We start from the raw sequence: 21,594 nt of genomic DNA on the forward strand, positions 1-21,594 counted from the left end.
ACTCCCCCTAGGACATTGGTTCCGGTCCTGCCCAGGTGCAGACTGTCCGGTTTGTACTTGTCCCACCTTCCCCAGAACCGGTTCCAATGTCCCAGGAATTTGAATCCCTCCCTTCTGCAGTACTCCTCAAGCCACTTATTCATCTGAGCTATCCTGCGATTCCTATTCTGACCAGCACGTGGCACTGGTAGCAATGCTGAGATTACTAGCTTTGAGGTCCTACTTTTTAATTTAACTCTTAGCTCCCTAAATTCACCTTGTAGGACCTCATCCCATTTTTTACCTATATTGTTCCTTCCTATATGCACCACGACAACTGGCTGTTCACCCTCCCCCTCCAAAATTTCCTGCAGCCGTTCCGAGACATCCTTGACCCTTGCACCAGGGAGGCAACATACTATCCTGGAGTCTCGATTGCGGCCGCAACAGGTTATCCTCATCTCCCACCTGGTTCTTTTTTCAATGGGTTTCCCAATAGGAATCCCTCTGTCTCACCTATTTGGATGAGGAGACAAACCTACAGATGCCTTTGAGGCTCTGCAAAGGTTTGCAGAATTTTTGCCATCTTATTGCGACATTGCTCATTAATTGTTCTCACCTCTTTAAATTTCACGAATGCACAATTTTACTTTGTCACCACCAGTGTGCTCCTTGTACTTGCCTGAATCTTCACTTGAAGCTTTTTTTAGTGACTGATCATGGAACGTTGGGTGCCTGTCTAAAAGCTGTTGTAAAGCGTGTCAAGAGTGGAAAATCCACGTTATGTATCATCATAGTTCACATCTTTTTTGTTACTTGGTATGATAAAGGTCCTTTCTTTGAATTTTCTACGATTGCCATTTCTAAAACAATTTCTTTGTCTTTATTCGTTCATGGGATGTGGGCGTCGCTGGCAAGACCCGCATTTATTGTCCTGTCCTAATTGCCCTTGAGAAGGTGAGCCTCCATGTGGTGAAGGGACTCCTAAAGTGCTGTTAGGGAGGGAGTTCCAGGATTTTGACCCAGTGGCGATGAATTTCCAAGTCAGGATAATGTATAACTTCGAGGGGTTCCTGCAGGTCGTGGGGTTCCCATGTGCCCGCTGCCCTTGTCCTTCTAGATGGTAGAGGTCGCAGGTTTGGGAGGTGCTGCCGAAGAAGCCTTGGCGAGTTTCTGCAGTGCATCTTGTAGATGGTACACACTGCAACCACGGTGCGCCAATGGTGGAGGTTGTGAACGTTTAAGGTGGTGGATGGGCTGCCAATCAAGCAGGCTACTTTGTCCTGGATAGTGTTGAACTTCTTCAGTGTTGTTGGCAAGTGGAGAGTATTCCATCACACGCCTGACTTGTGTCTTGTAGATGGTGGAAAGGCTTTGGGGAGTCAGGAGATGTGACATTCGCCGCAGAATACCCAGCTTCTGACCTGCTCTTGTTGCCACATTATTTATCTGGCTTGTCCAGTTAAGTTTCTGGTCAATGGTGGCTCCCAGGATGTTGATGGTGGGGGATTTGGCGATGGTAATGCCGTTGAATGCCAAGGGACTATGGTTAGACTCTCGCTTGTTGGAGGTAGTCATTGCCTGGCACTTGTGTGGCACGAATGCTACTTGCCTCTTATCAGCCCAAGCCTGACTGTCGTCCAGGTCTTGCTGCATGTAGGCATGGATTGCTTCATTATCTGAGGAGTTGCGAATGCCACTGAATACTGTGCAGTCAGCAGCAAACATCCCCACGTCTGACCTTATGATAGAGGAAAGGTCATTGATGAAGCAGCTGAAGATGGTTGGGTGTAGGACACTACCCTGAGGAACTCCTGCAGTGATGTCCTGGGGTTGTGATGATTGACCTCCAACCACCACAACCATCTTCCTTTGTGCTACGTATGAATCCAGCCAGTGGAGAGATTTCCCCTGCTTCCCATTGACTTCAGTTTTACTAGGGCTCCTTGAAGCCACACTCTGTCAAATGCTGCCTTGATGTCAAGGGCAGTCACCCTCACCAGAGATCCTAAAAGACAGGATATTAGTCTATGTATAAAATTATTTGATTTTATATTTCTTCTATTGTTTTAGTCATTACCCCACCCCTCCCCAGTGTTGCAGCTCAATTCGATTTGATGCCACCAGCAAACAGTTTGACCAAGATTGAGACTTAGTATGCAGAGATCAGTAACATGAATCTTACTGTTATTGCTGTTCAGAGTTCTTCCCAAAGTTAAAAATCTAAAATAATTTAAAGTTTTATTTTAATTTGTCAATCAGTTTGCTGAATGTCATTCATGTAGGTGAGATCTTAGAATTGCTGACATTCTCCCTTTAACATACAGTTACACAGTCTCACAACACATATTCTCATCTAAGAGTGATTTTAAGCTATATTTCTTAAAGATTTTAAAGTGATCTTTTGTTATTGTTTTGTAGGATTAAATCTTCACTGAATAAAATATTAAGGGGACGATACGTGGTGACAATAGAAGCAAGAGATAGAGGCAGCCCTACTTTAGCTGCAACAACTGACCTAGATGTAAGTATTTTAAAGATTCTTCAATTTTTTATGTTATTCATATCATTTTTTTAGTGTATTAAATGATTAAATCAATAAATGTTCTCATTATTAAACTAAGTAGAATGTTGGTCAGTTTGGCTCAGACAAATAAAGCAGCAATCAAAATGGCCTTCTGCTGCCTAGCAATGTGAAGTGTCTTTTTTATACTGGTGGTACGTTTTGAAGAGTAACAAAGAAAACTTGGTTTGTTTCCTAAACTGCATTGATATTTCAGCTTAGATTTTCCTCCTATTTGCCTTTTGTTTTGTTGTGGAGTTGGGGCAGGCAGTGAAGGAAAATGAAGCAGGGAGCCTTGCATCAATTTTCTGTCATTCCAAGGCACTGTTTGAATTTTTTCCCTCTTTCCCTAATTTGAGTGACCTGCAGTTTCTGGAATCGTAGTTCCCAAATACAAATCCCATTTAAATGACTTATTGGTATGCATCGCTCCATTTCTCTTCCCGAACACCTTTGTTACACTTCAAAACGTAGCACCAGTATAAAAAAGACACTTCACGTTGCTAGGCAGCAGGAGGCCATTTTGATTGCTGTTTTGTTTGTCTGAGCCAGAATTTGAGAGTAAAATCTGTTGCTGCAGCTTTTTGGACTTTTAATTAGCTAAGCACTGCAGCATTACTTCACGGAATGTATTCCTTAATTTTTGGTTCAGGCAGCCATTCCTGCCAGAGTTGACACTTTCCCTTCGGCATTCCCTTTTACCACTGTTATAAGGTAAATTAGGAAGAACCTAAAGGCAGGCCAGCAAGTTCCTTTCAGGCAGCATCAAGGGACTTTTTCAATATCAGCCAGTTGGCTCTCCATCACTGCATCAAGCAAGTTAGTGATGCCTTGTTATGCGAGTGGCCTAGTTCATACCATTCCATATGGACCTTGCATAAAAACATAAGAATATATGAAATAGGAGCAGGAGTATGCCATTGGCCCCTTGAGCCTGCTCCGCCATTTAGAAAGATCATGGTTGATCTGATCTTGGGCTCATCCCCACTTTCCTGCCCGCTCCCCATAACCCTTCACTCCCTTATCGTTCAAGAATCTGTATCTCCACCTTAAATATATTCAGTGACCCAGCCTCCACAGTTCTCTGGGGCAGACTTCTGACCCTCTGAGGGAAGACATTTCTCCTCATCTCAGTTCTAAATCCCTTATTCTTAAACTATGACCCCTAGTTCTAGATTCCCCACAAGGGGAAACAGCATCTCTGCATCTATCTTGTCGAGCCTCCTCAGTATCTTATATATTTCAATAAGATCATCTCTCACTCTTCTAAACTCCAATGAGTACAGGCTCAACCTGCTCAATCTTTCTTCATATCAACCTGAAAGGTCTTTGGGGGAGAAATTCATCATTGTTACAACTGTTTTACAGTTGTAGAACAATTGTAGCCTGCGCCCGATCTTCTTGTGAATTTGAGCCACTGCTAAATTTGTCTTTTTTTAGGCAGCCCTGGTAACCACTTAAACGCTGCAGCAGCACTGGATTTCTGCAGGTTCCCCCCCCACCGCCCACGCACCCCCCCTCCCCCCCCCGCCACTTCCCCACACACAAATACAGGTTTCCAGTAGAGGAGACAAATAGTGTTGTAAGTTTGCTTCCAATAACCAAAGGAGGGTAACAAGTAAAATTAGGTAAGGTCATGCTGGGTTTCTCTTGGGGAGGATGGAGGAGGAGGTGGTAGGGGGTGGGGAGGGGGGTGGGGGGGCGGGTGCAGGAGGATGAACATAAGAACATAAGAAATAGGAGTAGGCCATATGGCCACTCGAGCCTGCTCTGCCATTTAAGATGATCATGGCTGATCCGGTCATGGACTCAGGTCCACTTCTCTGCCCGCTCCCCATAACCCCTTATTCCCTTATCGTTTAAAAGACTGTTTATCTCTGTCTTAAATTTATTCAATGTCCCAGCTTCCACAGCTCTCTGAGGCAGCGAATTCCACAGATTTACACCCTATGAGAGAAGAAATTCTTCCTCATCTCAGTTTTAAATGGGTGGCCCCTTATTCTAATATTATGCCCCTAGTTCTAGTCTCCCCTATCAGTGGAAACATCCTCTCTGTAACCACCTTTTCAAGCCCCCTCATAATCTTATACGTTTTGATAAGATCACCTCTCATTCTTCTGAATTCCAATGAGTAGAGGCCCAACCTCCTCAACCTTTCCTCATGTCAACCTCCTCATCCTCGGGATCAAACTAGTGAACCTTCTCTGAACTGCCTCCAAAACAAGTATATCCTTTCGTAAATATGGAAAACAAAACTGCATGCAGTATTCCAGGTGTGGCCTCACCAATACCCTGTATAACTGTAGCAAGACTTCCCTGCTTTTATACTCCATCCCTTTGCAATAAAGGACAAGATTCCATTGGTCTTCCTGATCACTTGCTGTACCTACATACTAATCTTTTCTGTTTCATGCACAAGTATCCCCAGGTCCTGCTGTACTGCAGCACTTTGCAATCTTTCTCCATTTAAACAATAACTTGCTCTTTGATTTTTTTTTTCTGCCAAAGTGCATGACCTCACACTTTCTAACATTATACTCCATCTGCCGAATTCTTTCCCACTCACTTAGCCTGTCTATGTCCTTTTCCAGATTTTTTGTGTCCTCCTCACACATTGCTTTTCCTCCCATCTTTGTATCATCAGCAAACTTGGCTATGTTACACTCAGTCCCTTCCTCCAAGTTGTTAATATAGATTGTAAATAGTTGGGATCCCAGCACTGATCCCTGCAGCACCCCACTAGTTACAGATTGCCAATTCGAGAATGAACCATTTATTCCGACTCTCTGCTTTCTTTTAGTTAGCCAATCCTCTATCCATGCTAATATATTACCCCCAACCTCATGAAATGTTATCTTGTGCAGTAGCTTTTTATGTGGCACCTTGCTAAATGCCTTCTGGAAGTCCAAATACACCACATCCACTGGTTCCCCTTTATCCACCCTGTTCATTACATCCTCAAAGAATTCCAGCAAATTTGTCAAACATGACTTCCCCTTTATAAATCCATGCTGACTTTGCCTGACCGAATTATGCTTTTCCAAATATCCTGCTATTACTTCTTTAATAATGGACTCCAATGGTTTCCCAACCACAGATGTTAGGCTAACTGATCTATAGTTTCCTGCTTTTTGTCTGCCTCCATTTTTAAATAGGGGCGTTACATTTGCAGTTTTCCAATCTGCTGGGATCTCCCCGGAATCCAGGGAAGTTTGTTAAATGACAACCAATGCATCCACAATCCCCGCCGCTACTTCTCTTAAGACCCTAGGATGCAAGCCATCAGGTCCAGGGAATTTATGTGCTTTTAATCCCATTATCTTACTGAGTACCACCTCCTTAGTGATTGTGATTGTGTTAAGTTCCTGCCCCCCTATAGCCCCTTGACTATCCACTGTTGGGATATTGTTAGTGTCCTCTACCGTAATGTAAAGACTGATACAAAATATTTGTTCAAAGTTTCTGCCATCTCCATGTTCCCCATTACTAATTCCACGGTCTCGTCCTCTAAGGGACCAACATTTACTTTAGTCACTCTTTTTCTTTTTATATACCTATAGGAACTCTTGCTATCTGATTTTTATACTTTGCGCTAGTTTACTTTCATAGTCTATCTTCCCTTTCTTAATCAATTTTTTAGTCATTCTTTGCTGGCTTTTAAAAGCTTCCCAATCTTCTGTCCTCCCACTAGTTTTGGCCACTTTGTATGCCCTTGTTTTTAATTCGATACCGTCCTTTATTTCTTTAGTTAGCCACGGGCGGTTCTCTTTTCTCTTATACCCTTTCCTCCTCACTGGAATATGTTTTTCTTGAGAGTTGTGAAATATCTTCTTCAATGTACACCACTGTTTATCAACCATCCTGGTGCACTGCTGGCAGTAACCCAGTTCGAGAGGAAAGGTATCAAGTTTTCAAGTTTTGCCATTCGTGATGGAATCATATTTATTTGTTCTCAACCAATCTTCGAAATGGAGTGAATCACAGTGTTTGGCAAGTCTATCTGGGTGAGAAAGGAGATGTAAAATCAGGAGGAATATCTGTATTTTCTCATTGTCATTTGTCTTTTGTTGGTGGATATGCTGTGATGATGACAATAATCTAGCTGCCCTGCTTTGTGGTGTCAAAAAAGAGCATAAAGGCAGGATGAGAATGGAAAGTGATGCAAAATGGGTTCAAATAATCCTAATCATCGTTACATTTATTGTGCATGTTGTAACACTTTTTTGCAGTTAATTACAGTGGATGACAGTTTCAAGATACGATTAGAGTTCAATGTTTCACCTGAGGACGTTCAGAAAAGCATGAATGAAATAATTGAGTAAGTTATCAAACCTCTTTTTAAATTAAATGCTGGTTGCACTTTGTATCTGTAATTTATTGTACTTACTTTCGTACTGATCTTTCAGTAGGAGCTTTATTCTGTTTGTAGGATTCTTCGGAAAGCTACATATTCAAAGCCATACGTGGTGGGCGTAATTGCTGTTACCAATGAAAGAGTGCAATCATTAACTAGGTATGGCATAATTAGTCTCCTACCTTTTCAGTAAAAGTTACATAATTTACCTAAAGGCTAGTGATAACACATAGGTGGCAACAATTGAATTGATCTTAGCTCAGTGAATCTGTTTTAAAAAAAACTAGATGGTTGAATTTAACAATTTCAGTATGTGCTTTACAATCACGACAAATATACACAGAACTACTTTTGTGAACATTGCTACGAGTTAATTGAGATTTCAGATAATGAAATGTTTAACTAGTATTTTTAGTCCCGAACAACTTAAACCACATTTTTGCAATCAAGATTTTGTGATAACAATTTATTTTGTACACATCTTATTATTTTAATGTTTTGAAGATGGACTTTGATTGTTAAATGCCTGCAATCAATATTTTTCTTACAGAAACGTAGCCAAATCTATTCTGGAGGTTTATCTTGTATATAATAATGGAACAGCCATTCCTCCTGAAAGCCTCTACAGGTATGCCTTACACTTTTTTCTGTCACTTGTTGGTCACAAAATGTTAGAAAGACAGGGAATAGCTGGTAACCCTGACATTCTGAATCTGGACTTACTTATTGGCAAACTATGGTGCTATCTCTGCAGAATACTTCCTAATTCACAATGTCAAAAGACACAGGACACCTCCCCCCTCCCCCCTCCCCACCCCTCACTTTATGAAAAAAAGTAGAGTATTTTTATTGTGTTCCTAACACAGATGAGACTGCACACAGGTAGATTAAATGAACAGTGACCTCAGTCTTTATTAAGACACTCCAGAGTGAGGAACAGGTCTTAGGAGCCGGTTTATATACACTGCTCCCAAGGGATGCTGGGATCCCTTGGGACTTCAGGGGATGCGCTCCCTGGTGGCGGAACATGGGAGTGCATGCTTTACAGATACACAACATCACTCCCCCGCCAAAGTCAAAGTAAAAACTATTTACAAGGTGAGGCGGTTGGGAGCCTTTCTTTCCCTGGTGGACCGCCTCGGTACAAATGTCTGTTCTGGGTGTTGGCTGTGCCCTCGCTGGGCTGGCATGTTGTTGGCCCTGCAGGGTTGCTGGGTGAGCCTGGCCTTGCTGGGATGTTGGGTGTGATGGGTTCGATTTCCTGGTCCAGGGTGGTGTCGTTGATTCTTTGGGTGTGTGTTGTGGGCTCAAAAAAGGTGGTGCCTGCTGTGGGTTGTTCAGGGCAGTCTGGGAACTGCAGCTTCGTTTGGTCCACGTGCTTTCTGCAAATTTGTCCATTGTCTAGTTTGACTACAAACACCCTACTCCCTTCCTTAGCTATCACCGTGCCTGTGGTCCACTTGGGAACATGTCCATAGTTTAGCACATACATAGGGTCATTCAGATCAATTTCCCGTTACACAGTGATGCGACCATCGTTTACATTTTGTTGCTGCCGCCTGCTCTCTACCTGATCATGCAGGTTGGAGTGAACCAGCGAGAGTCTGGTTTTAAGTGTCCTTTTCATGAATAGCTCAGCCGGGGTCACCTCTGTGAGCGAGTGGGGTCTCGTGCGGTAGCTGATCAGTACTCGGGACAGGGAGGTTTGGAGTGAGCCTTCTGTGACTTGTTTAAGGCACTGTTTGATTGTTTGTACTGCCCACTCTGCCTGCCCATTGGAGCTGGTTTAAACGGGGTTGAGGTGACATGTTTGATTCCATTGCGGGTCATGAATTTTTTAAATCAGCACTGGCGAAACATGGCCCGTTGTCACTGACCAGTATGTCAGGCAGGCCATGGGTGGCAAACATGGCCCTCAGGCTTTCAATGGTGGCGGTGGCGGTGCTTCCTGACATTATTTCACATTCAATCCATTTTGAAAAAGCATCCACCACCACCAGCAACATTTTACTGAGAAACGGGCCCGCATAGTCGACATGGATCCTCGCCCATGGACAGGACCACAAACTTAGTGGTGCGACTCTGGGCGCGTTGCTCAACTGAGCACATACGCTGTATTGCCGTACACAGGACTCTAAGTCAGAATCGATGCCGGGCCATCACACGTGGGATCTGGCTATCGCTTTCATCATTACTATACCTGGGTGTGTGCTGTGGAGACCCGAGATGAACTTCTCCCTGCCCTTTGTGGGTAGCACTACGTGGTTACCCCACAACAGGCAGTCTGCCTGAATGGACAGCTTGTCCTTTCGCCGCTGGAACAGCTTGATTAACTCTTGCATTTCAACGGGGATGCTGGTCCAACTCCCATGCAGTACACAGTTTCTTACTCGGGACAGCAGAGGATCTTGGCTGGTCCAAGTCCTAATCTGGCAGGCCTTAACAGGTGATTTATCATTTTCAAACGCTTCCATGACCATCAACAAGTCTGTGGGCTGCACCACCATCAACAAGTTTTCAGGCTGCGCCATTTCCACCCCCGTGGTGGGCAATGGTAGCCGACTGAGAGCATCTGCACAGTTCTCGGTGCCTGGCCTGTGGTGACTGGTATAGTTACACGCTGATAGCGCGAGTGCCCACCTTTGTATGCGGGCTGAGGCATTAGTATTTATCCCCTTGTTTTCAGCCAACAGGGATACGAGGGGCTTGTGATTGGTTTCCAGCTCAAATTTGAGCCCAAACAGGTACTGATGCATTTTTTTTACCCCGAACACACCCGCTAATGTCTTTTTCTCAATCATGCTGTAGGCCCTTTCGGCCTTAGACAAGCTCCTGGAAGCATAGGCGACAGGTTGCAACTTCCCCTCAACGATCGCTTGTTGTATTACACACCCGACTCTGTACGACGACGCATCACATGCTAGCACAAGTCTTTTACACGGGTTATACAATACAAGCAGCTTGTTGGAGCATAACATGCTTCTGGCTTTCTCAAAAGCAATTACTTGTTTTTTTCCCCACACCCAGTTCTCACCTTTACGCAATAACACATGTAGGGGCTCTAAGAGGGTGCTTAACCTCGGTAGGAAGTTACCAAAATAGTTGAGAACTCCCAGGAACGGCTGCAGCTCTGTGACGTTCTGTGTTCCTGATATCCTCTGCCCTGGCGTCTGTGGGCCGAATGCCGTCCACCGTGATCTTTCTCCCCAAAAACTCCACTTCTGTTGCCATGAAGACGCATTTCGACCTCTTCAGCTGCAGCCCTACGCGATCCAGTTGCTGGAGGATCTCCTCCAGGTTTTCTAGGTGCTCGACGGTGTCCCGACCCATGACGAACATGTCGCTCTGAAAAACCACCGTGCATGGTACGGACTTGAGTAGGCTCTCCATGTTTCTCTGGAAGATCGCTGCAGCCGACCGAATTCCAAACGGGCATCTGTTGTAGATGAACAGTCCCTTGTGCATGTTGATGCAGATGAGGCCCTTCGAAGACTTCTCCAACTCCTGCATCATGTAGGCTGAAGTCAGGTCGAGCTTGGTGAACGTCTTGCCTCCTGCCAGCGTTGCAAATAGGTCATCTGCTTTAGGTAGTGGGTATTGATCCTGTAGCGAGAAACAATTAATAGTTACTTTATAATCGCCGCAAATCCTGACCGTGCCATCACTTTTGAGTACTGGAACAATTGGGCTGGCCCACTTGCTGAATTCCACTGGGGAGATGATGCCCTCGCGCTGCAGCCTGTCCAGCTCGATTTCCACTCTCTCCCTCAACATGTAAGGTACCGCTCGTGCCTTGTGGTGAATGGGTCGTGCCTCTGGGATCAAGTGGATCCGCACCTTCACCCCGGAAAAGTTTCCAATGCCTGGCTCAAAAAGGGAAGGAAATTTGTTAAGAACCTGGGTACATGAGGCCTCATCGACATGTGATAGCGCTCGGATGTCATCCCAGTTCCAGCGGATTTTGCCCAGTCAGCTCCTTCCAAGCAGTGTGGGGCCATTGCCCGGGACAATCCACAGTGGCAGTTCGTGCACCGTGCCCTCGCAGGTGACCTTGACCATGGCGCTGCCCAGGACAGTGATAAGCTCTTCGGTGTACGTTCTCAGTTTCATGTGGATGGGGCTCAGGGTCAGTCTCTCAAACATCTTTTTACTCATGATGCATTGGCTAGCGCCAGTGTCCAGTTCCATGGCTATGGGTAAGCCATTCAATTTTACATTTAGCATTATAGGTGGACATTTTGTCGAAAATGTGTGCACCTCGTGTACTTCAGCATCTGCCTCATCTTTCTGAGGCTCGAAATTGCTTTGATCCACCATGGACCGATCTTCCTCTGCCACATGGTGGTTCGTAGGTTTTGCAGAGCTTGTAGCTCGTCTGCAAGCTCGTTGGAGGTGCCCCATTGTTCCACAGCTTTTGCAAGCCGCATGAATAGGCTGAATGGAAGCCTCCACAACGCCAACAAGGTGTGAATTGCCTTGCATTCATCCTTTGTTGCGGACTCTGAGTCATCTGGGTCACCTGAGGTCTGCTGGCAGTTGCAGACTCGTGGTTTCTGCCCTGTACATTTCTTCTCACAAACACAGTTCCAGTTAATTTATGAACATTGCTAGCACTTGTGTGCTGAGAGATTTGTTTGGTGTTATCACTGGTGGACATAAACGCCTGTGCTATCGCAATGGCCTTACTGAGCGTCATTGTCTCTACAGTCAAAAGTTTTCGTAGGATGGTCTCGTGGCCAATGCCCAGTACAAAACAGTCTCTGAGCATTTTCTCCAGGTAGCCATCAAACTCACATTGTCCTGCAAGTCGCCTTAGCTCAGCGACGTAGCTCGCCACTTCCTGACCTTCTTGACCTTCAGATCGCTGCCACGTGTCGAACCGATACCTCGCCATCAGCATGCTCTCCCTCAGGTTAAGATGCTCCCAAACCAGTGTACACAGCTCCTCATATGACTTATCTATGGGTTTCACCAGAACCAAAAGATTCTTCATGAGGCTGTAGGTCGGTACCCCACAGAACGTGAGGAGGACCGCTCTCCTTTTTGCAGCGCTTCCTTCTCCATCCAGCTCGTTAGCTACAAAGTACTGGTCTAGCCGTTCGGCATAGGCTTCCCGGTCCTCACCCTCCGAGAACTTCTCCAGGATGCCCACAGTGTGCTGCATCGTTTCATTGGATTTGTTTACTCGTCGTCAGTTAATGTGTTCGTAACACAGATGAGGCTGCACACAGGGAGGTTAAAGTAACAGTGACCTCAGTCTTTATTAAGACACTCCAGAGTGAGGAACAGGCCTGAGGGGTCGGCTTATATACAGTGCTCCCAAAGGATGTTGGGATCCCTTGGGACTTCAGGGGATGTGCTCTCTGGTGGCGGAACATGGGAGTGCATGCTTTACAGATGCACGATTTTCTTTGAAATGTTTATGGTATGCAGTGGGATGAAACAGACATTTAAGGGCAAAGTCTGTGGAAACCAGGGTAGAGTTTGTAAATCATTGGATGAGGTGCTGTTGGGAGGTACTAGGTTCTCTGTCATGTGCAGCTTAGGAAAATGGAATGGTAGGATAAAGAGCTCACACTTTGGGCCAGATTTTCAAGAGGTTTGCTGCCGGGTTTTCGCCGCAATTTGACCCTCCGTGGTGAAAACCTGGTCGCAAAGCCCGGGTGGGATCCTTGGGTACCTGTTTGTGGCGGCGCTTCCAAGTACCGCCGGGGAGAGGTGCGCCAACGTGCAATGACGTGCAATGACTCGGATTGCTTTTGAGTCCTAGTTTCGGCTCTCTCCCGGCCTGTACACTGCAGCCAGAATAGCGACGGTCAAACCTGTCGGTGCAGCCCTGCCAGCAGCGGTAAGTATGAAAATCTGCAAAAAAGGTAAGTTAAAGTATTAAACATTTTTTTTTTTTGCGATTAGATCGTTAAGGGTCAAGTAAATGTTTTTTGAAAGTTTTTTGATTTTTTTTCCCCCCTCCCAAGGCCTCTCTCACAGTGCTCCCTGCCCCGGACTAAAGTTGTTGAAAGTCACGTTTTGCGCCGTGAATGCTCGTGCAACACCCCCTTACCGATGAGCCTGGCGCAGACTTAAAAGCCGAAAGTTTGGCCTAAAAACGTTAGTGTATCGAAAACGGTAAGTTTTCTGTATCGCTACCATTTTCGCCAAAAAAGCCCAAAAGCCAAAAATCCGGCACTTTTGATTCTCTACATAGTAAACAAAACTCTTAGAACGGGATGTGCAGAGTGTAATTCCTGCAGCATTGTATAGCAGCTGGACTCACTTTACCACTCAAAGCAAAAGGGTTCAATTCAAAATGAGCAGCATTGAGCAAGACTGAGGGGCGAGGGAAGGGAGTGGGATTGATGGCATTGAAGGAAGTGGAGAAACGGATGGCATTACAAAAGGAGAGCGTAGGGAGAAATGGATAGTAATGGCACATAGGGCGAAGGGACAAAGGGAGAAATGGATGTTGCTTGTTTTCTCTTAATTAGATTATAAATCTATCAAATGTGAAGTATAAATGTGCCGTAAGTATCCAACTTTTTTTCCAGAGGAGCATGCTGTCAGATTTCCCAAGAAATTTAGCATCAATTTCACCCAAATTTCTACTTAACATAGAAACATAGACATAGAAAATAGATACAGGAGTAGGCTATTTGGCCCTTCGAGCCTGCACCACCATTCAATAAGATCATGGCTGATCATTCACCTTTCCTGCTTTCTCTCCATACCCATTGATCCCTTTAGCCATAAGGGTCATATCTAACTCCCGCCTGAATATATCCAATGAACTGGCATCAACAACTCTCTGCGGTAGGGAATTCCACACGTTAACAACTCTCTGAGTGAAGAAGTTTCTTGTCATCTCAGTCCTAAATGGCTTACCCCTTATCCTTAGATTGTGTCCTCTAGTCCTGGACTTCCCCAACATCGGGAACATTCTTCCTGCATCTAAACTGTCCAGTCCCGTCAGAATTTTATATGTCTCTATGAGATCCCCTCTCATCCTCCTAAACTCCAGTGAATAAAGGCCCAGAATATCCAGTCTCTCCTTATATGTCAGTCCAGCCATCCCGGGAATCAGTCTGGTGAACCTTCGCTGCACTCCCTCAATAGCAAGAACGTCCTTCCTCAGATTAGGAGACCAAAACTGAACACAATATTCCAGGTGAGGCCCCACCAAGGCCCTGTACATCTGCAGTAAGACTTCCCTGCTCCTATACTCAAAACGCCTAGCTATGAAGGCCAACATACCATTTGCCTTCCTCACCGCCTGCTGTACCTGCATGCCAACTTTCAATGACTGATGTATCATGACACCCAGGTCTCATTGCAACTCCCCTTTTCCTAATCTGCCGCCATTCAGATAATATTCTGCCTTTGTGTTTTTGCCACCAAAGTGAATAACCTCACATTTATCCACATTATACTGCATCTGCCATGCATTTGCCCACTCACCTAACCTGTCCAAGTCACCCTGCAGCATCTTAGCGTCCTCCTCACAGCTCACACTGCCACCCAGTTTAGTGCCATCTGGAAACTTGGAGATATTACACTCAATTCCTTCATCCAAATCATTAATATATATTTAAATAGCTGGGGTCCCAGCACTGAGCCCTGCGGCATCCTAATAGTCACTGCCTGCCATTCTGAAAAGGACCCGTTTATCCCGACTCTCTGCTTCCTGTCAGCCAACCAGTTCTCTATCCACGTCAGTACATTACCCCCAATACAATGTGCTTTAATTTTGCACACCAATCTCTTGTGTGGGACCTTGTCAAAAGCCTTTTGATAGTCCAAATACACCACATCCACTGGTTCTCCCTTGTCCACTCTACTAGTTACATCCTCAAAAAATTCTAGAAAATTTGTCAAACATCATTTCCCTTTCATAAATCCATGCTGACTTGGACCGATCCTGTCACTGCTTTCCAAATGTGCTGCTATTTCATCTTTAATAATTGATTCCAACATTTTCCCCACTACTGGTGTCAGGCTAACCGGTCTATAATTACCCATTTTCTGTCTCCCTCCTTTTTAAAAAAAGTGGTATTACTTTAGCTACCCTCCAGTCCATAGGAACTGATCCAGAGTCGATAGACTGTTGGAAAATGATCACCAATGCATCCACTATTTCTAGGGCCACTTCCTTAAGTAGTTTGGGATGCAGACTTTCAGGCCCCGGGGATTTAGCGGCGTTCAATCCCATCAATTTCCCGAACACATTTTTCCGCCTAATAAGGATATCCTTCAGTTCCTCCCTCTCACTAGACCCTCGGTCCCCTAATACTTCCGGAAGGTTATTTGTGTCTTCCTTCATGAATATAGAACCAAAGTATTTGTTCAACTGGTCTGCCATTTCTTTGTTCCCCATTATAAATTCACCTGAATCTGACTGCAAGGGACTTACATTTGTTTTCACTAATTTTTTCTCTTCACATATCTATAGATGCTTTTGCAGTCAGTTTTTATGTTCCTGGCAAGCTTCTTATCGTACTCTATTTTCCCCCTCCTATTTAAACCATTTGTCCTCCTCTGATGAATTCTAAATATCTCCCATTCCTCAGGTTTGCTGCTTTTTCTGGCCAATTTATATGCTTCCTCCTTGGATTTAACACTATCCTTAATTTCCCTTGTTGGCCATGGTTGAGCCACCTTCCCCGTTTTATTTTTACTCCAGACAGGGATCTACAATTGTTGAAGTTCATCCATGTGATCTTCAAATGTTTGCCATTGCCTATCCACCGTCAATCCTTTAAGTATCATTTGTCAGTCTATTCTAGCCAATTCATGTCTCATACCATCAAAGTTATCTTTCCTTAAGTTCAGAACCCTAGTCTCTGAATTAACTGTGTCACTCTCCATCTTAATAAAGAATTCAACCATATTATGGTCACTCTTTCTAAAGGGGCATGGTACAACAAGATTGCTAATTAGTCCTTTCTCATTACACATCACCCAGTCTGGGATGGCCAGCCCTCTAGTTGGTTCCTTGAGATATTACTCCAGAAAACCATCCCGAATACACTCCAGGAAATCCTCCTCCAGCGTATTGCTACCAGTTTGGTTCGCCCAATCTATATGTAGATTAAAGTCACCCATGATAACTGATGTACCTTTATTGCATGCATCCCTAATTTCTTGTTTGATGCTGTCTCCAACCTCACTACTACTGTTTGGTGGTCTGTACACAACTTCCATTAGCGTTTTCTGCCCTTTGGTATTCTGCAGCTCCACCCATATAGATTCCACATCGTCCAAGCTAATGTCCTTCCTTACTATTGCACTAATTTACTCTTTAACCAGCAATGCTAATGTTGTGTCCTTACACAGTACAGCAAATCAACATGAGGCACATACTGGAGACAAGGTCACTCTGTGACCTGTACCTTTATTCACAGGACTAAGACATGATGACCCTGCGTGGTACCTCCCTTTATATACCTGGATGACCAGGTGAGGAGTGTCTCCCACAAGTTCACCCCCTGTGGTCAAGGTGTGCATTTCTTAGGTGTATACAGTATTGCAATGTTGTTACATGAAGGTTACAGTTACATGAAGGTTACAAACATGGCATCACCTCCCCCCAATGTCTTTGGGTCAAAGATTGAGTCTTTCAGGCGGTCGACGCTCTCTCGTGGAGCGCCGCAGTTGGGGCTCTGGTTGTTGAGCCTTGGCATGCGTCTTTGTCACCTGTCGTGATTCCGGCTCGTCTGGGCTGGCCGCAGGGACTGTGCATGCTGCTGACGGTTCTTGTTGCTCGTTCACTGGCGGTGGTGTGGGCAGCATCTCAAGATTTTCCTCAGGTTTCTCACTGTCCATGCTGAACCTTTTTTTTTATTTGGTCCAGATGCTTGCGGCATATCTGTCCATTGTTGAGTCTGACCACTATGACCCTATTCCCCTCTTTACCAATTACAGTGCCCTCGAGCCACTTGAGCCCCACAGCGTGATTAAGAACAAATACAGGGTCATCGATTTCTATACATCTCCCCTTTGAGTTACGGTCGTGGCACTCATTTTGGGACTGGCGCTTGCCCTCAACAATGTCTGAGGAGACTGGATGAATGAGGGACAGCCAAGTTTTAAGTGTACGTTTCATGAGTAGTTCCGCTGGCGGGACTCCCGTGAGCGAGTGCGGTCGGGACCTGTAGGCCAGCAGGAGGCGCGATAGATGGTATTGAAGGGAGGGTTCTTGAATCAGGAGCATGCCTTGCTTTATGATTTGGACCGCATGTTCCGCCTGGCCATTGGAAGCCGGCTTGAATGGTGCTGTCCTGACATGTTTGATGCCATTACCCGACATGAACTCCCGGAATTCATAGCTAGTGAAGCATGGGCTGTTGTCGCTAACCAGGATGTCCGGAAAGCCGTGGATCGCAAAGACCGCACGCAGACTCTCCACTGTGGTGGATGTCGTGCACGAATTCAGTATGATGCACTCGATCCATTTCGAGTATGTATCAACAACAATGAGGAACATTTTCCCCATGAACGGGCTCGCGTAGTCTACCTGAATACGTGACCATGGTTTGGTGGGCCAGGGCCACGGGCTGAGTGGGGCCTCCCTGGGGACATTGTCCAGCTGAGCACACGTTGTGCACCTGCGAACACTGTTCCAGGTCTGCATCAATTCCCGGCCACCACACATGTGATCGGGCAATGGCCTTCATTAGCACAATGTCTGGGTGCTCGCTGTGGAGTTCCCTGATGAATGCTTCCCTACCCCTCTGGGGCATGACTACCCGGCTGCCCCATAGTAGGCAGGCGGCTTGGATGGAGAGTTCATCCATTCGTCTGTGAAACGGTCTGACCTCTTCAGGGTATGCTCCGTATGCGGGCGCCCAATCCCCAGTCAGGACACATTTCTTAATCAGAGATAGGAGGGGATCTCTGTTTGTCCAGGTTTTGATCTGCTGGGCTGTGATGGGGGAGCCTGCGCTGTCAAAGGCATGACCATCTCCACGCTTTGCTCCGCTGCCCGCTCAGTGGCGGCCAGTGGAAGCCTGCTAAGCGCGTCAGCGCAATTTTCGCTGCCTGGCTGGTGCCATATGGTGTAGTCATATGCAGCCAGCGTGAGAGCCCATCACTCTATGCGAGCTGACGCATTGGCATTGACAGCTTGGCTGTCGGACAACAGGGATCTTAACGGCTTGTGGTCCATTTCTAACTCGAACCTTCTGCCAAAAAGGTACTGGTGCATCTTTTTCATCCCGTAGACACATGCGAGTGCTTCCTTTTCAATCATCCCATACCCCCTTCCTGCTTGGAAGAGCAACCTGGAAGCATAAGCCACAGGTTGGAGTTGGCCCTCATCATTACTCTGCTGCAAAACGCACCCAACCCCATAGGATGATGCATCACATGTCAAAACCAATTTCTTATAGGGGTTGTACAGGGTCAACAGCTTATTAGAACAAAGCAGGTTCCGCGCCCGATTGAAAGCCCGTTCCTGACAGTGCGCAGGAGCATGTGTCGCGGCTTCAACAATGTACTTAAGTTCGACAGAATGTTCCCAAAATAGTTCAAGAGTCCCAGAAATGAACGCAACTCCGATGTGTTGCCGTGCCTGGTCGCGTGTTTGGATTCGGTGGACCGGATCCCGTCTGCGGCAACCCTCCTGCCCAAAAACTCGATCTCTGGGGCCAAAAACACACACTTGGACTTCTTTAGTCGCAGGCCTACCCAGTCCAGTTGGCGTAGTACCTCCTCCAGGTTGTGGAGGTGTTCCTCGGTGTCTCGACCCGTGATAAGGATGTCGTCCTGAAATAAGATTGTTCTGGGGATGGATTTGAGCAGGCTTTCCATGTTCCTTTGAAAGATAGCGGCTGCTGAACGAATGCCAAACAGACACCTGTTGTAGACAAACAGCCCCTTGTGCGTGGTGATGGTGGTCAGTAGCTTGGATTCTTCGGCCAGTTCATGTAGGCCGAAGTGAGGTCCAACTTGGTGAACAGCTTACCGCCTGCCAGCGTGACAAAAAGATCCTCCGCTCTCGGAAGCGGGTGTTGGTCCTGAAGGGACACTTGGTATTGATGGTGGCCTTGTAGTTGCCACAAGGATGATGGGGCTTGCCCAGTCGCTGAATTCAGTGGGCAAAATTATGCCCTCTCTTAGCAACCTGTCTAACTCACACTCAATTTTCTCCCGCATCACATACGGCACAGCTCTGGCTTTGTGGTGCACTGGTGTGGCGTCCGGGGTGATGCGTATCCTTACTTTGGTGCCTTTGAAAGTCCTGACACCAGGTTGAAATAGTGACTCAAACATTTGTAGGACAAGTGAGCATGAACTTCGCTCCACAGATGAAATAGCATGCACATCCCCTCATTTCCAGTTCATCTCGGCTAGCCAGCTCCTCCCCAAAAGCGCGGGACCATTTCCCGGGACAATCCAGAGTGGCAGCCGGTTCTGAGATCCATTATGTGTGACCACCAACATTGCACTGCCTAGCATTGGGATGATCTCTTTGATGTACATCCGTATTGCGTTTCAATGTGTTCTAGTTTGGGTCTGCTAGCTCTGAGTGGCCACAGTTTCTGGAATTGTTGGACACTCATAAGTGACTGGCTGGCTCCTGTGTCCAGCTCCATCCGTACCGGGATGCCATTTAGCAGTACGCTCATCAGCATAGGTGGCGTTTTTGTGTATGAGCTGTGGATGTTTGCCACCTAAACCTGCTGAACTTCAGTGTCCATTGATGTGTCCCAAGCATAACCCTGCCTTGCAGACCACTCTTGTGGTTCATCTACTTCGTAAACTAGCCTCGCTGCAAGCTTCCTGCACATCCTGGCTAAATGTCCACTTAAGTCACAATTTCTATAGATAAATTGTTGAAACCTGCAGGTCTTTGCAGCATGTCTGCCCCTGTACCTCCAACATGAGCTGAGATTGTGGTGAACAAAAGAGCTGTTACCAGGCATTCCTCTCTGATTGTCTCTTTGATTACTCTTGAGCACTCTGTTTGTGGGTGTCAATGGTCACATCCCGGGACATATTGTCCCTTGTGATGGTGTAAAAGTCCATTCAACCTGCCATTGTCTCTGTTGAGAACCCACCCTAGAGTCTGTTACTGCTTGGTTGGGGTTGAATTGCCCTTTCCTGCCTGCGGGGTTCTGAGTTGCGTTTACCATGTTAACTCCCTGCTCCATCATCACGTTGGGAGCAGAGTTGCATGCGAAAATGATCTTGGTTTCCCCCTTCCCCGCCATGAAGGTTTGAGCCATCAACGCCGCTGATTCCAAGGTCAAGTCCTTGGTCTCAATTAGCTTTCTGAAAATCCCGGCATGACCAATGCCCTCAATGAAGAAATCCCATAACATCTACCCCCCTGCAGGATTCTGTGAACTTAGAGGCTGGCCAAGCGGCGAAGGTCCGCAACGAAGTCTCGGTATGCTCTGCCCTTCCTGACGTCGGTGCGTACAGAATCGGTGTCGGGCCATGTGTATACTGCTCGCCGGTTTGAGGTGCTCACCGATCAGTTTGCTGAGCTCCTCGAAGGTCTTGTCCGCCGGCTTCTCGGGTGCAAGCAGATCTTTCATCAACGCGTACGTCTTAGGTCCACAGCTGGTCAGTAGGTGCGCCCTTCACTTGTCGGCTGCTGCTGCTCCCAACCAGTCCTTCATGACAAAGCTCTGCTGGAGCCTCTCAACGAAATTGTCCCAGTCCTCACCAACACAGTACCGTTCCTCCATGCTCCCGGTGGCCATTCTCGTGAGTCGTTGATTCCCGTTTCTCGTCGCCAAATGTTGTGTCCTTACACACTACAGCAAATCAGCACAAGACACATACTGGAGACAAGGTCACTCTGTGACCTGTACCTTTATTCACAGGACCAAGAAGTGATGACCCTGCATGGGACCTCCCTTTATATACCTGGATGACCAGGTGAGGAGTGTCTCCCACAAGTTCACCCCCTGTGGTAAAGGTGTGCATTTCTTAGGTGTATACAGTGTACAGTGTTGTTACATGAAGGTTACAGTTACATGAAGGTTACAAACATGACAGCTACCCCACCTCCTTTTCCTTTCTGTCTGTCCTTCCTGAATGTTGAATACCCCTGGATGTTGAGTTCCCAGTCTTGGTCACCCTGGAGCCATGTCTCCGTAATCCTAATTATATTATATTCATTAATTGCTGCCTGTGCAGTTAATTCGTCCACCTTATTACGAATACTCCTCGCATTGAGGCACAGAGCCTTCAGGCTTGTCTTTTTAACACACTTTGCCCTTTTAGAATTTTGCTGCAATGCTGCCCTTTTTGATTTTTGCTTTGGGTTTTTCTGCCCTCCACTTTTACTTTTCTTCTTTCTATCTTTTGCTTCTGCCCCCATTCTATTTCCCTCTGTCTCCCTGCATAGGTTCCCATCCCCCTGCCATATTAGTTTAACCCCTCCCCAACAGCACTTGCAAACACTCCTCCTAGGACATTGGTTCCGGTCCTGCCCAGGTGCACTCCGTCCAGTTTGTACTGGTCCCACCTCCTCCAGCAACGGTTCCAATGACCCAGGAATTTGAATCCCTCCCTTCTGCACCACTCCTCAAGCCACTTATTCATCTGAGCTATCCTACGATTCCTACTCTGACTAGCACGTGGCACTGGTAGCAATTCTGAGATTACTACCTTTGAGATCCTACTTTTTAATTTAACTCCTAGCTCCCTAAATTCAGCTTGTAGGACCTCATCCCATTTTTTACCTATATCG

The 21,594-nt window shown here is 46.2% G+C and overlaps 1 protein-coding gene across 1 annotated transcript in view; it reads left to right on the forward strand.

The window, feature by feature from the left end:
* The window catches only part of cdhr2 (cadherin related family member 2), a 187,953-nt gene that overhangs the window by 132,822 nt on the left and 33,537 nt on the right, over positions 1-21,594 (forward strand). Inside the window, exons 24-27 of the mRNA XM_070877658.1 lie at positions 2,401-2,503; positions 6,772-6,860; positions 6,972-7,055; positions 7,447-7,524. Coding sequence (XP_070733759.1) covers positions 2,401-2,503; positions 6,772-6,860; positions 6,972-7,055; positions 7,447-7,524 — 354 coding nt within the window. The remainder of the gene's footprint in view (positions 1-2,400; positions 2,504-6,771; positions 6,861-6,971; positions 7,056-7,446; positions 7,525-21,594) is intronic.

This window comes from Pristiophorus japonicus, chromosome 4 (genome assembly GCF_044704955.1).
Source record: "Pristiophorus japonicus isolate sPriJap1 chromosome 4, sPriJap1.hap1, whole genome shotgun sequence".
Taxonomy (NCBI): domain Eukaryota; kingdom Metazoa; phylum Chordata; class Chondrichthyes; family Pristiophoridae; genus Pristiophorus; species Pristiophorus japonicus.